Source organism: Chiroxiphia lanceolata, chromosome W (assembly GCF_009829145.1).
Source record: "Chiroxiphia lanceolata isolate bChiLan1 chromosome W, bChiLan1.pri, whole genome shotgun sequence".
In the NCBI taxonomy this organism is placed as follows: Eukaryota; Metazoa; Chordata; class Aves; order Passeriformes; family Pipridae; genus Chiroxiphia; species Chiroxiphia lanceolata.
Window position 1 is genome coordinate 7943318 of NC_045670.1, and position 14568 is coordinate 7957885.

General features: G+C 36.8%; 1 protein-coding gene across 3 annotated transcripts in view; it reads right to left on the reverse strand.

Annotated features, from left to right (window-relative positions):
• Positions 1-559: 559 nt before the first annotated feature.
• LOC116780030 (kinesin-like protein KIF2A) overlaps positions 560-14568 on the reverse strand; it is a 93824-nt gene continuing 79815 nt past the window's right edge. For 2 of the 3 annotated variants that reach the window (XM_032674533.1, XM_032674532.1), the window contains exons 16-20: positions 9705-9772; positions 6459-6609; positions 4781-4882; positions 2463-2598; positions 560-645 (exon numbers count right to left, since the gene is read on the reverse strand). In XM_032674533.1, the coding sequence (XP_032530424.1) occupies positions 560-645; positions 2463-2598; positions 4781-4882; positions 6459-6609; positions 9705-9772 (543 nt within the window). Of the gene's footprint in view, positions 646-2462; positions 2599-4780; positions 4883-6458; positions 6610-7811; positions 7926-9704; positions 9773-14568 lie in introns of all 3 variants that reach the window. The other variant, XM_032674531.1, reaches the window with a different exon arrangement.

Consider the following 14568-nt stretch of genomic DNA (forward strand, 5'->3'; position numbering starts at 1 on the left):
ATTTATATTGACAAATAAAGAATATTGTTTGTTAAGGCTGTGCTTCAGAGAGAGGATGTTTAGGGTTAAGTAGCCTTCATCAAGGCACAGAATGGGAAGAGGTAAGCACAGCTATCTGTAGAAGTTATATAAAACCACTAGTGAGGTATGCATGCAGCAACACAATTTAAAAGTGCACAACTGGTCTTTGTAACAAAACTGAACATAGTTAAAAGGAAATACTGTGACTTTTCAATTGCCACAGTTTTGCTTCATTATTAAAAACATGGCAAATATTTCCAAACATAAAATTCACAATTTGAATAAATGAAATTTTAAACAAAGTGCTTCGCAGATCTGAACCCTGCATGGTTGTACTGTCTGGCCTAGAAGCATTTTGTAGACATCATAGGAGCATTTCACACAAAACTGAAAATATAATTCAGATGAATAATAAACAGGACATTTCTAACAGTTTTACACTTTCAAGTAGTCGAGTTCTTACGGCCACTGGGTTTTGTAGCAAATGTGTCCTACAGCAGTACAGGTTCATAGATTCCGTTAGCAACAGAGTCCCATTTCAAAGGGCACGTGGTCTTTTTGGGTTGATCTGTTTACTGGCCTGTTCCTCCTCTTGTAGAGCTGCCCGGAAAGATTTCACTTTATCTTTAATGAAAAAGAGAGAATGAGTACTGATGTGCCTGTGCTCAACATAGATCCTGAAACTAAGGTCTGATGCCCCACATATTGACCTTAATGCAAAACAAAGAACATTCCTCCACAAAAATAGCTGAAGATACAAACTACAAGAGGACTGAGATAAGTTTAAATTTAATACTCATCATACAAACAAGTTGCTTAGCAACTTAGTCCCTTCTTAGATACTATCCCTGTCTCTTCTTAGGAAGAAATTCTTCCCTGTGAGGGTGGTGAGGCACTGGAACAGGTTGTCCAGAGAAGTTGTGGCTGCCTCATCCCTGGAAGTGTTCAAGGCCAGGTTGGATGGGGCTTGGAGTAACCTGGTCTAGTGGAAGGTGTCCCTGTCTGTGGCAGGGGGTTGGAATGAGATGATCTTTAAGGTCCCTTCCAACCCAAACCATTCTGTAATTCTATGATAACAACTTTTCTATGAATGTGAAAAGCATTTGTGATTAAATTTGGGAAGTAAATAGATAAATGCATCAATCATTTGTTTCATCATAGCTAGCACGAGAATGGAAGAAACCCGAGAAAAGAAGTATGTCATTCTTTCATATTTGTATTCCTCCTCCACTCCCATTCCCCAGTAATATGCCCAAGAATGAGAAGGAAACAAAAATGACAGCGTAAAAAAGTCAGTCCAAAAGTGACAGGAATAAAAGCTGAAATATTCAGTGACCATTATGTGCCATGAGCATAACACAAAAGTTACTGTGAGAAAGAATCTTTGATTTAACAGTTCTTCCCTACTGTAAAGCTATACATGTATCATGTTGTCTGTATAGATGCAAGGATCTTTCAGATATCCTTTATCTCCAGTATCTTATTTCAAAAGCCATATCTAATAAGTTATGGAAGAACAGGGAGTCACCTAAACTATTTTTTCACTGCTGTTGTCTCAAATTGTCTTTCCCTGAAGAGGAAGTCATCATTCCTAAGAAGCAAAGGAATGTACATCTAATTATTTGCTAAAGTATACTGGTGCCAATACATGCGTACAAAGCAAGCAGGTCACATCCAATTTGCTTGATGTATTCTTCTAAATTATAGCAGATACCCAATCTGAGTAAAATGTAGGGTTTTATCTTATAAGGAGTTTTCTAACACAGATAAAAAACCCAAACCAGTATTGCATGTCTGCTGGAATGCAGAGATACAGAAACTAAAATGAAAAATTAATCTCCACGACGTACCAAGCTGACATGCTGATTTTAGAAGACAAGTGGAAGAGTCAGTTTTGGGAACTAAGAATTATCTGCTGTTGGTTTTTCAACAGAGGCTGACAAAATTTCAAGAGAAAGGTTGCTAAGGAAAAATAGGCTAACAGCCAAGCTACTCAGAACTTGATGTTACTCTTAAGCACAGACTGAAAAACAATAGCAGGCTCCCTGCTACATTACAGAGTGCAATAGAACAGGAACAGGGAATTCCTACTACTTTTTCCTCATTGCATTACTTTTTTTTTTTCTGTACAGTTCTTTTGGATTTTCTTTTTCCTTCCTTTATTCTTTTGGAACAAAGAAAAAAACAACCCAAAGTTGCAGGATCAAGTTTATACTTCCTGGAAGTAAAGTAGACTCTTCCTTTAAACTAGGATGGATTGAATACAGATGTGAACTTGTTCTTAGGCAGCAGAATAAATGTTCCTTTCACAGAACATTACAGGACAGCATAAGGTGAAAAAAGACCCCAAAACATAACCACACTCTTTTTTCCTTCTCATTATTACTGCAAGTCTCCATGGCATATGAAAATGCACACATAAGTGATTAAAAGCAATATACCTCTAAGTTCGGTCAGAATATCAATTTTTTGCTCTAGAATTGCTTCAAGTTGGGTAGCATAAGAATCCACATCATAGTCTACTTCTTCTGTCATTTCAAGAAGAGCTTTTTCATCTTCCAGCCATCTAATAGATTCCTAGGTAAAAGTTAAAAAAACCTCAACTGAATACATTAGCAAAGTTTCAAGGTAAATTTCAAGACAATAGCTGAATTACTCCTTTTCTCAAGATGACCACACTTTTACTGTCTAGTCACCTCACTATAACAGGTTTCAATCCTAAAATGAATCCTTATTCCTAATTCAGCAAAATTTTGTTTTCTACATAGTTTCTTAACTCCAGTGGTCATAACAGCAACAGATAAACCCCAGTTGCCACAGTTCTCTTCAAATTCAGAACTTAGATGGTTGTAAAACTAAGAAATTAAGAACTTTATGTCATGGTTATGTACGCTTGCGTAGGTATCAAACTTTAAACCCAGACTTCAGTTTTAAGTATGGGATGGTTACCACTGAATATAATCACAGTGTCATTATTACAGTCAAGGAGACAAAATAATTCTGTCCATACTCAAAACCAGTTTTGAGAGAAGGTGTATAAAAGAAGTTTTTTTAATCTCTCTATTGCAAGAGCTAACTCCCCAGACAGAGTACTGTAAAAGACGGTTAAAACATCTCTTAGGCATCTTTGCACTCTGAATATTACAAATAAAAAAAAAAAGAGGGAAAAAAAGAGAAAAGAAAAAAGCCTTGTAGCAAAGAAGAATGCATTCAGGAGCTTAAAGCTTACAGAATCATGCAAATCTCTGATCAGGAGAACCGATCCCATTGGAAGTGCTTTGATTAAAAATAAAGTAAGCAGTTGACAAGAAACAAAGGAAGATCAAGACCTCTATAGTACAATTCATTCATCTAATCTATTTTAGAGATTTTTGTTAGGATAGGATGTTTTGTATCCCAGAATCAACAGCTTCCAGGAAAAAGCTGACAGAAGACAACTTCTGCATGTTACAGCTTGTAGATTTTGTATTGGTGCAGCCCATCTTCACCCATGGCATAAACTAACAAGTAATGCTGCAAACGAAGGTAGCTGAGACTCAGACACATTTCCTTCTGATGACTGCTGTGAGGAGCAGTAATCTCCAGCATAAGGTCAGATGGACACACAGAAGCAGTAACATCTTTAATGCAGTTTGTCACTCCAGAAGTTGCAAGCATTAGGACACAGTTATGGCATACAGCATAAGACTTTCACACTTCTGCATGGTTTACTTCAGGGATAATGTTTCACAATAACTGAATCTCTACATCTGTTGTAAAATGTGTTATTTTGCATCCTACTGTATTACATGAACACACATCAATGTTCCACTAAGTTAGATACCTAAATTGAGATGTGTATTCCCTATAGGTTTAATGTTTTGCTATTTTCTTGCAGCAGATGCTCCAAATGGACAGCCTGTCTAAAGATTATAAGGTTATTAACAGAAGCAATTCACATTTCCTTCTGAAAAGTAGTAACTCATATATATATTATTACCATTTATTTTGTGAATGTAAAAGGCTCCATGGTACTGACCAGCATTACACTATGTAGTCAGTACTCCTTTCAAAGACCCTTACTAATAGCAAGTGAAAACCTTATGTATCTGTAAAAAGGAAGCAAACAGGTAGTTAGAAATATATTTGTTTCTTCTGGATCTCAGTATCTCAGAGGAAGATGTCATGAAAGGATATTTAGAGAAAATACTTGGAGGGAGTATTGCCGTACCTTAGAGGGAGATGACCACACAGAAATGATGCTGATAGAGACGTTACTATATAGACACATTACTATTAATTGCCAACTTTGGCATAGGAATACTGGCATAGATTAGACAGTGAAATTGAAAATTTTGAGATCAATCTGAGTAAACTCCCCACAACTAGAAAAAACAGTCACTAATGTTGGAAAACGACTATCACAGAAAATATAGTAAATAGTTGAAATAGTAAAAAGAAAATAGCAACTTTTCTTACAATGAACACAGTCTATTTAGGAACATTTGTTGAGAAGAAAAGGAAAATTTCACTAAATTTCTGGGGTGGTAGGAAAATATGCTTCTCTTTCATCATGGGGACAAAGAATAATGGTTATGGGATCTAAACATCTGTTTCTATTTCTTTGCTACAATGGGCTTAGTGTAATAAAACAATTTAGAAATCTCTGACAGCAGCAAAATGACCAGATGATATCCTACATCTTCAAGAGTATGCACTTTCATTGGGAAAACCTGAATTCCTGGATTAGGATAAAACAAAGAAGAGCTCCATCTTTTACCTGGAAGATAGCTCTGTGATCTTCTAATACTTGCTCTTCCATTTCCACCATTTGTGACACAGCTTCATGGAAAGTAAACAACTGTGGAGAAACTTCCTCTTCCTAAAAGCAATAGTTAAGCTTGTTAGTCTGGAAAGAACTGTGGTTACAGGAAATATATTGAATATGATCCATCCCATCACAGAACATGAAAAGAAATATGCAGAAAGCAGAACTTGTCAAAAATAAAACAATACTTTAAACAAGAAAATCTCCAGAAATGAGTGGAGAGAGCAATAAATTTAAACTGTTCACAGAGTTAAATTTAATTATTAATCATTACAAATTTCCAGCCACTAACACTAGTGGATACTGGAAAACAGAATATTCCCCATGGAAAAAAAAACCAAGTTAAAATAGTGGGAGGAAGAGGTCACAAGGGAAGAATGTTAATTTCTAGTAGGTTTTAATAAGAAAACTTGTTTTCTGTTTGGGCTTTTTGTTGTGCCAATTTTCAAAAAAGAGAACAGCAATTACATTCAATACATTTCAGGAAATCAAAATTAAATTAACCCTTTGGAAAAAAAGTGGAATAAATATAAAGTGAAAAATCTAAAAAGTATGTAGTGATTAATACATTAGAAGAATGCACAACATGGATTTACAAATTGGGACAAACAGGAATTCTTTAGACGTAAATAGTTAATCACAATCAAAGGGGAAAGTACTAGGTAGGTTGCAAGACAATATGGTTCTTTATAATATGCCTTTAAAATCTTTTTAAAAACACATTGAAAAGCTTAATTGAATTCCACATGAACAACAAAAAAGTATGATATGAAAGGATATCTGGTTGGAAGGACTGTCCAGTGGGAAGCTCTTGGAATCACTAGCATGTTCTTATAAAACAGAGTCCTGGAAGAAGACAGTTACTAAAATAAGAAATACAGCAAACACCATGAAGAGGTGTTTGAAAAGGCAGAGAGTCTTGAGAAAAATAAGTTAGGGTCGTAAGGATTTATCTTTTCTACCTTTCATCAGCATTTTCACAAATGAAGTTGAACATTTAAGGAACCAGGACTAGAGATGATAATCAGTATGGAGGGCAAAAATGCCCTTTAGAAAATGCCTCTCAGTCCCAGATCTCCACTTATGCAGTCCGGGGAGACATCCTGGGAACATGATGTGGTTTTCTCCTGAACATTTCTCTGGAGTTTCACTACATGAAAATCAAGATGTGGGGAAGAGGAATGATGGGTAACCAGATTTCTAAACATGGAGAAGGGCAAACTCACTCAAAACAGGTGTTCCATGCAGGAAAAATAATGGTCAAAACCATGGGAGTGTTAAATAAAACAGATGCATTTCTCAGGCTACTTCTAACTATCTAATAACAGATGAAGTTATACTGGAAAAAAGCACACTAAAAATGTGAGAGCTTAGAGCAAACCCTGCCTAGATATTAAAAGCCCTATTCAGTAAGGAAGATAAAGAAAAGTAAAACATTCTCCTCTCAGCATTCAAGAAACCTTTTTTGTGTGTGTATGGGAATGAACATAATACCATAAAACGAAGAGGTGAGGAAGCATGCTGTATCTACTTGATGATATTGCTAACAGGCTATAAATACACATTACTCTGTATTTGTTCTCCCACTGTATTTATCATCTCTTTCCATGTAATGCTGTAAACCACTCACGTTTTGTTCACAAAGCAGTTTGAGATCATCTCTCTGAGGAGAGCTCCCCACACCCCACTGTGCCTCTAAGTCATCAATCTGATTGGGAGCATGGTGTATAATAGGACAGATATCTCCTGAAGCACTAGGATCAACCATCAGCTCCTTCACCCTACATTCAGAAAATATTTAATTCGTAAATTAGTAACTTCCTGTGCAAAAGAGTAGTAACCAAAAATAAAGCTCATTTAGGCATAATTTCACAGAATCACAGAATCACAGAATCTGTTGGGTTGGAAAAGACCTCCAAGATCATCAAGTCCAACCCTTGATCTAACCCCACCGTGGTTAATTCATTTAATAAGGATGATGTCAGCTTCACAAATTTAATGTACTTTCAGTGACAAAAAATTGTTAATCCAACTCCTTAAAATCACAGACTTTCAACTACTTACAGGTGGATTACAGTCCATCTTCTAGCAAGAGGTCTTTTTTGATTGAAATCGTACTACTCATTAACTGTTAAGAGGGTAAAAATCTCCAAACCCTCAATATTAACTCCTTAACGATGAATAATATTTGAAAACAAAGTTCATTCAGCATCCTAAACTTGAACATAATTTTTTTTCTGCACACACAATTGTGCTTTAAAAAAAGTAGTCAATCAGTACCCTACTAGCTGTTATAAGCAAATCCAGCAAGAACTCTGAAGAAAATAAGAATTTGCAACCAAGTATCCCAGAGAATGAATAGATCCTTTAATTAAAATGCTTTCAAAGGTGGAAATATCTTATTAAAATGTTAGTTTCTTGCATCATGAAAATAGTTTAAAAGATTGATAATGATTCTATCCAAAAAAAGCCCATTTAAAAGAACATTTATGAAACAGACACATCAAAGTCTGCAAGTATAGCAAGTTTTAGAGCAAATTCTTCATTTTTTAAGGGGAATTTTTTTTTCAAGTAGCACATATTTACTATGATGGAAACTGAATTTCATTCATCTTCAGAATGATGAAAAGTTTTAAAAATATATACATATTAAAATTATTTTCTTTTTAAAGTAGATATATTCAAATTACCCTAAACATAGATTTGTCAGATTTGGTCCACTAAATGTACAAAGGTGACATCACCTTTTTTTTTTTTTTGTAATGTATGAAGGAAACTAGTAAGCCTGGATACAGTGTGGTTATTGTGGACAAAATAGTGGGAAGATGATTGCAGATCATGCAGAACTATGACCTGACAAACAAAATAAAAACAAAGTATGTGTGATTCAAGGCAAGAGGACTAATGAACAGTTGGTCTGTAAAATTACATTGCCAAAAAGAAAACTCAAAAATAAAGATTCCATGTATAGAATGAAGTAGACCTGGTGATTGAAGGAGAAAAGTCATCATACTCATAGGAAGGAGAGAGATCAGAGCGACTGCCACTACCCTGTGAGAAGGGAATGTCTGAAGGACTAATTCCAAATTCCTTTACTCTGCAGTAGCAAATTAAAAGAAAACATTTTCATAAACACAGTTAAAATGACAACGTTGTTTAGCATTCTTCTTTAATAGTTTAACAATAAATTATTTTTACATTAAAAATAAGACTGTTGACATATTTAAATCTTCTGCAAATAGAGTTACAGATCACTAACAAAATCAGTGCTGGTGATTTGCAGGAGAGTAAAATAGCAATGTTTTCAGAAGAGTAATTCCATATTTCGGTTTGTGCAGTTAATAATATTTGCTCTACATTCAGTATTTCATTAAACTGCTCCTTTTAACGTATCAAACCACTACAATGCTTTAAATTCTATACTGCCCCATCTTACACTGCGCACACAGTGGTGTTCAGCACCTAAAAACTAATTGTACTATGAAAATTATATATTGCTAGAAAAAATTAAAATACTACACAAAACACATGAAGCAACTTTACAGTGATAGGCAGAGAAAATTTACTACAGCAAAAACCAGCACAACTCCATAACAACATACAAATTTAACACCAAGGGAAAGAAACTTTCAGCACAACAATGTAGTATACTAGAAATAGGTATTTAATTTGTTTTTCAGTGCCTATTTCTGGAGTAACTTCAGCAATATGTATTCTATAAGGGATAGAAAGATCCAATGAGTCTCAAATAATGTGACACGTCCTTTGTTATGCTACTGTAAGCAGGGAAGTAGATGCCCCCTTCTCAACGGGAAGGAAATCACCTAGACTGGTCCAAGCCAAGTAGATTTGCTACTAACTTCATACAAACAGAAAGACATTTGGATACCGAGAAGAGTGGGTGGTAAGCTACCCTAGCAGCCCTTTGTGCCCAATTAGCCACTGATCGTGGAAGGGAGGAGGAAGCAAAGCAGAAGATGTGGTTCTGCCCTATCTTTCGCTGGGGCAAGTAGGCCACTAGGTGGTAGCCTCTTCTGGGAAAAAACAGGCTTTCTGATGGCTCAGAAACCCGCCCACCACTTTACTGCAAGAACAAAGGAGGCAAACAAGTTTCTGGGTCACAGGTCTGACTGCAGGCACATGCAGGACCCCATCTCCACAAACATTAATCAAAGGAGAACTGCAGCTGTGGAAGGCTCCTTTGACATTCACTGCTTTCAGAAAGCAGTACAGGTCTCAGAGGTGCTGCATCAGCCTCTGGAGGCACTAACTTTTCCACTGATTATGTCACTGTTGGATTAACTGATTCTGTATTTAGGGGTCTCAGATATTTGCCTGAAGTTGGGAAATACAAAATTTAGGCCACAGCAACTGCAGAATTTTCATAAGAATAAGCTAGTTTAGATAAATCTATATATGATATGATATGATATATCATATATATAAAAGAAACAGGCTGGCAACTGAATGCAATTCCACCAAGGGCATGAAAAATCACATTGCAGAAAGGTAATTAAGCTAACACCCCAGGGAATCATAATGTAAACTGCCTACCCCTAATACAAGAGGTGATACCTCCAGAGCAGGGACAAAACTAGGAGGCATCTCCCAGATTCCTTGCAATCCACACTATATCTATCTCTGGATAATGGCTTGAATGCAGTTTCTATTGATTCTCTTGCAATGGTTGTAAAAAGTGACAAATTAAATGTGAGCCTGACTCAGTAATCAGCACTTTGGTTTTAATCTTATTAAGAAATGCAAGTATGCTAAAATTAATCAAGTAGTTAAAATAATTATACATCATGGAACAACGATATTCAAAATATCAGTGATCAACAGCCAATATATCTATAAGCAATAACATTTTCCATACCTATTTGCGTATCTCAATGTATTTAGAGTGTTTTCACATGATGCCATCCCTGGAGAAATTGTAGCGATCTGGAGAAAATAAGCCACACATTAATAAATCACTTTGTACAGATGAAAGGGTAGATGATCTCAAATTATTTTTTTATCTCCACTTTCATTTGAGATGTTCTACAAAAACCATCTACTATGTACAGCTGTCCTAATACAATGGCATCTCAAGAAGAGAGATGTCAAGTCAAAGCTTCAATTTAATTTTTTCAACCATACCTGAAATATTAGGAATTCATAGAAATTTCAGTCAATTTCCCCCATCTCACAGTCTTTGCAAATAATATGTAAATGCAAAATTCTACTTAAAAAAAGACTCCTCAAGGAAGGAAATATGCAACTCAGTAGAAAGTAAGTCTAATGTATCCTGCAAACAATTATTGATTATTTATATATATATATATATATATATCATTGTGGTCTGTTCAAGTAAACTGTATGTTTATTTGAGAGACCTATTTTGGCCGCAGTCTAAAAATGTACTTAATAATATTAAAGATAAGTACGTGTTTATTTCCCTAAGTAAAGATTTATATTTTTTCTCTGAACTGTTATCTGTAAATAATACTTAATAGCTTACTTATTATCAAACATCAGGAAACTATAAGTCTTTCCTTTTCCAATTAAATAAAATACCCTGAAGATCTCACCTTCTTTTCAGCACTCAGTAAAAATCATAACTGTCATCAGGCAACAGTGGCATCATTATTTGCACTAGCTTCTCTCAGTAGTTTAATTTTCTCATTTGTGCTCCTTTCAGGAGAGCTATAAAAACTTTACCCAGGACAAACACCTCTATGATCCTATACACTAACATTGTTTTTGGCAGCACAGCATCAGGAGACTGAAACTGATGACTATTAGATAATCCCGGTCTTCTCATTCATCCTGTTGCTGACATTACTGTACAAAAGCACAGGTAGTCATCCTGAGAGGAATTTCTCCTACTGGGAGGAAAGGAAAAATATGTGGTGGGAGGGGGTTAGAAAGTCTAAAGAGTCTGCTACCACATAGACTTAAGTTTACATCTCTAATACTGTTATGCATCAGTTACTAATGAAAACAAGTGTAGATTTAAAAATATCATATGATTCCATGTCTCTCTATAAAGCATTTTGAGTGCTAATTAACAAAACCCTACAAATCCCTAAAATTCTTCCAAAGACATTTAATGTGAAAGATGCATGCACCTCTTCCATCAGTTTAATGTTCAGAGTATATCACACATGGCAAATGTCATAATGTCAGGTGACTGCTCTGACTTTTTGAAGAGTATAAGGTACAGCTGCTATAGGGAAGTGCCACTTTAGGTGCTGTCAGCCATAATGATACCCCCTTCAGGGCACAAGAACCCATGCATAAGACTCAGTCTGCACTACATCATATATCCTCATGCCTCAACAAGTCCAGTCCCAGAAGGACAGGAGGACTACAGCCTCTCCATCAATCACTTCCTCATTCATAATTCCAAATAAGGATGGAAAAAGCAGCACTATTTATGGACAGGAATATCCTTAAGAACTGTAATTATCATTCTCCATACTTTGAATGTGTCTGCATTGCTTATAAGCCATCACAGTGGGATCAATGGTCCTTTTGGGACACTGAAGTCACTAAGTTCCTACTTCCCCCCCTGGAGAGCTGAGAGGTCTGGCACTTCAGTTACGGCTGAAGCATGTCAAGAATGCAGCACGTAGAGGATGCAGTACTGGTTAAAAAATGAGACTATTCTAACTATCTACCTGTGTTGAGTTGACCTTGGTTGGACACCAGGTACCCATCAAAGCCGCTCTATAACTCCCCTCCTCAACTGGAGAGGGGAGAGAAAATATAATGAAAGGCTCATGAGTTGAGATAAGGGCAGGGAGAGATCACAAACCGATTACCATCACAGGCAAAACAGACTTGACTTGGGGAAATTAATTGGATTTATTACCACTAAAATCAGAGTAGGATAATGAGAAGTAAAACCAAATTTTACTAACACCTTCCCCCCACCCCTGCCTTCTTCCCAGGCTCAACTTTATTCCCAATTCTCTACCTCCTCCCCCCAGTGGCACAAGGAGATGGGGAATGGGGGTTATGGTCAGTTCATCACACATTTCTGCCACTCCTTCCTCCTCAGGGAGAGGACTCCTTCCCCTGCTCCAGCATGGGGTCCCTCCCACAGGACACAGTCCTCTACAAACTTCTCCAATGTGAGTCTTTCCCATGGGCTGCATCTCTTCATGAACTGCTCCAACATGGGTCCCTTTCTACAGGTGGCAGTCCTTCAGGAACAGGTTGTTCCAGCGTGGATCCCCCGTGGGGTCACAGTCTCCTTTGGGTATCCACCTGCTCCAGCATGGGGGTCCTCCGTGGGTGGATCTCTGCATCCCCATTGACCTCCATGGGTTGCAGGGGGACAGCCTGCCTCACCATGGTCTTCACCACAGACTGCAGGTGAATCTCAGTTCTGGCTCCTGAAGCATCTCCTCCCCCTCATTCTTCACTGACCTTGATGTCTGCAGAGTTGTTGCTCTCACATATTCTCACTCGTCTCTTCTCTGTCTGCAATTGCTTCTGTGCAATAACTTTTTGTCCTTCTTAAATTTGTTATCCCAGAGGCACTACCACCATGACTGATGGGCTCTGTCTTGGTCAGTGGAAGGTCTGTCTTGGAGCCAGCTGGCATTGACTCCATAGGACATAGGGGAAGCTTTAGCAGCTCCTCACAGAAGCCACCCCTGCTACCAAAACCTTGTCACGCAAACCCAATACACTACCTTGCAAATGTCAAATAATGATATATTATCCTACTATGTAGCTCTTCAAAAACAACTTAAAATACTGTGTTTAGTTTTGGGTCACTTGCTACAAGAAAGACATTTGAGGTGCTGCGGCATGTCCAAAGTGCAGCAATGAAGTTGGTGAAGGGTGTAGAGCACAAGTCTTAGGAGCAGCTGAGGGAACTGGGGGTGTTTAATCTAGCGAAAAATAGGCTCAGGGGGACCTTCTCACTCTCTAAAACTACCAAAAGGAGTTTTATAGTGAGGTGGGTGTTGGTTTCTTTTCCCAAGTATCCAGTGATAGGATGAGAGGAAATGGCCTCAAGTTATGCCAGGGGAGGTTTAGATTGGATATTAGGACAAACTTTTTCACTGAAAGCATTGTCAAGCCCTGGCACACACTGCTCAGGGCAGTGGTGGAGTCACCATCCCTGGAGGCATTTAAAAGACATGTAGATGTGGCACTTGAGGACATAGTTTAGTGGTAGGTTTGGCAGTGCTGGGGGAACATGATTCTATGAAATGTTTTTTGAAAGTGTTTAAGGACAAGAACTTCATTAAAATTGCAATGACAAAATTATAAAAAAACTATTTATGCTGACTGTATGTCTCTGGATTTCTTTAGAATGATGCGGATCCTAGTCGTAGTTGTCCACAGGGAAGTTATTTTCAAAATAAGTTTTTGAATTTTTTTAAAATTTCACAAGAATAAGTTTCTGAATCATATTTTAACCTTCTATACAGATGTGATGTTCCATGCCTAAAGATGTAACTTTAAAAATTGCAACAAGAAATTGCATAAATGATAAAAGGTAAAGTCAAATAAAAATTAAGTGTAGAAATTACGAAAAGAAATTTGACTCAAACATCTCCTTCAAAAATTATATATCAGAAAGGAAGTGGGAAAAGTCCAGTAGGTATTTTATACCAGGTTGTTTCAGGAATCTCTCAGAAAGTTAAAATCACAAGTTTTTACTACATCATTTTATATGCTTTCCATATAAAAAAGTATCACATATTTGCAAAATGTCTTTCTAATAGCACATTAGAACATTTGATCAAATCTTTGTATTGCTGAGGAATGTTTTTACAATAAATGCCTCCTCACTGACAAGCAAAACCAGCAGTTTGAAAGAGGTAAAATTTTGATGAATTATATTACATGTTCAATAAATAATATTCTCCAATTGAACAATACTTCTATGTTTCAATCTCTTCAATTTATTTTGCCTGTTACAGGTTAAAATATTTTGGAGGAAATGTTATCATTATCTACGTTACCTTGATATAACAGTACTGTACAGTTTTATTAGGTATTCATTATTATGACCGTTTTCCAGAGCAACTGCTACGCATGCTGAAGCCCTGCTTCCTGGCAAGTGGTCAGACATTGCCTGCTGATGGGAAGTAGAGAATAAAACATTTTGATTTTCCTTTGCTTCTGCACATGGCCTTTGCTTTTGCTTTATTAAACTGCCTTTATCTTGACCCACAAGTTCTTTTCCATCTTATTTTTCCCCCAGTGTCCTGCTGAGGAGGGGAGTGATAGAGCAGCTTAGTGGGCACCTGGCAGCCAGGCAAGGTCAACCCACCACAGCAAACAAGCCTGTCAGTGTTCACTGCAGAGAGTTTAAATTTCCATAAGGAGAAACATTAAGGATGCACAAATAAAACCACTGGACATTTGCGCTTTTGTCTGTTCTTTCCACCATCTGACAGAAGAATTCTGTTTTTTCAGATTCATGCAAATGCACATTTATACAGTACACAACTATTCATCCCATCTATTCCAACTACTTCTCCCCTTAACAACCTAGAGCATATTCTGATGCCTTTGATACCAGTTCTAAATTTGTCTTTGTTATTTAAAGATCATAACTCACCTCTACACTTCCAGTCTACATGACTTTTTCCAAAATTCTGATTCAACAAGCAATATTCTCATATAATTAAGACATTATTAAAAACAAACAATCAAACAAAAAAAGACTCAAGCTAAAGTGCTTCTAGCTATGTATCTAGCTAGAAAACTAGAACAAGCAATAAGAA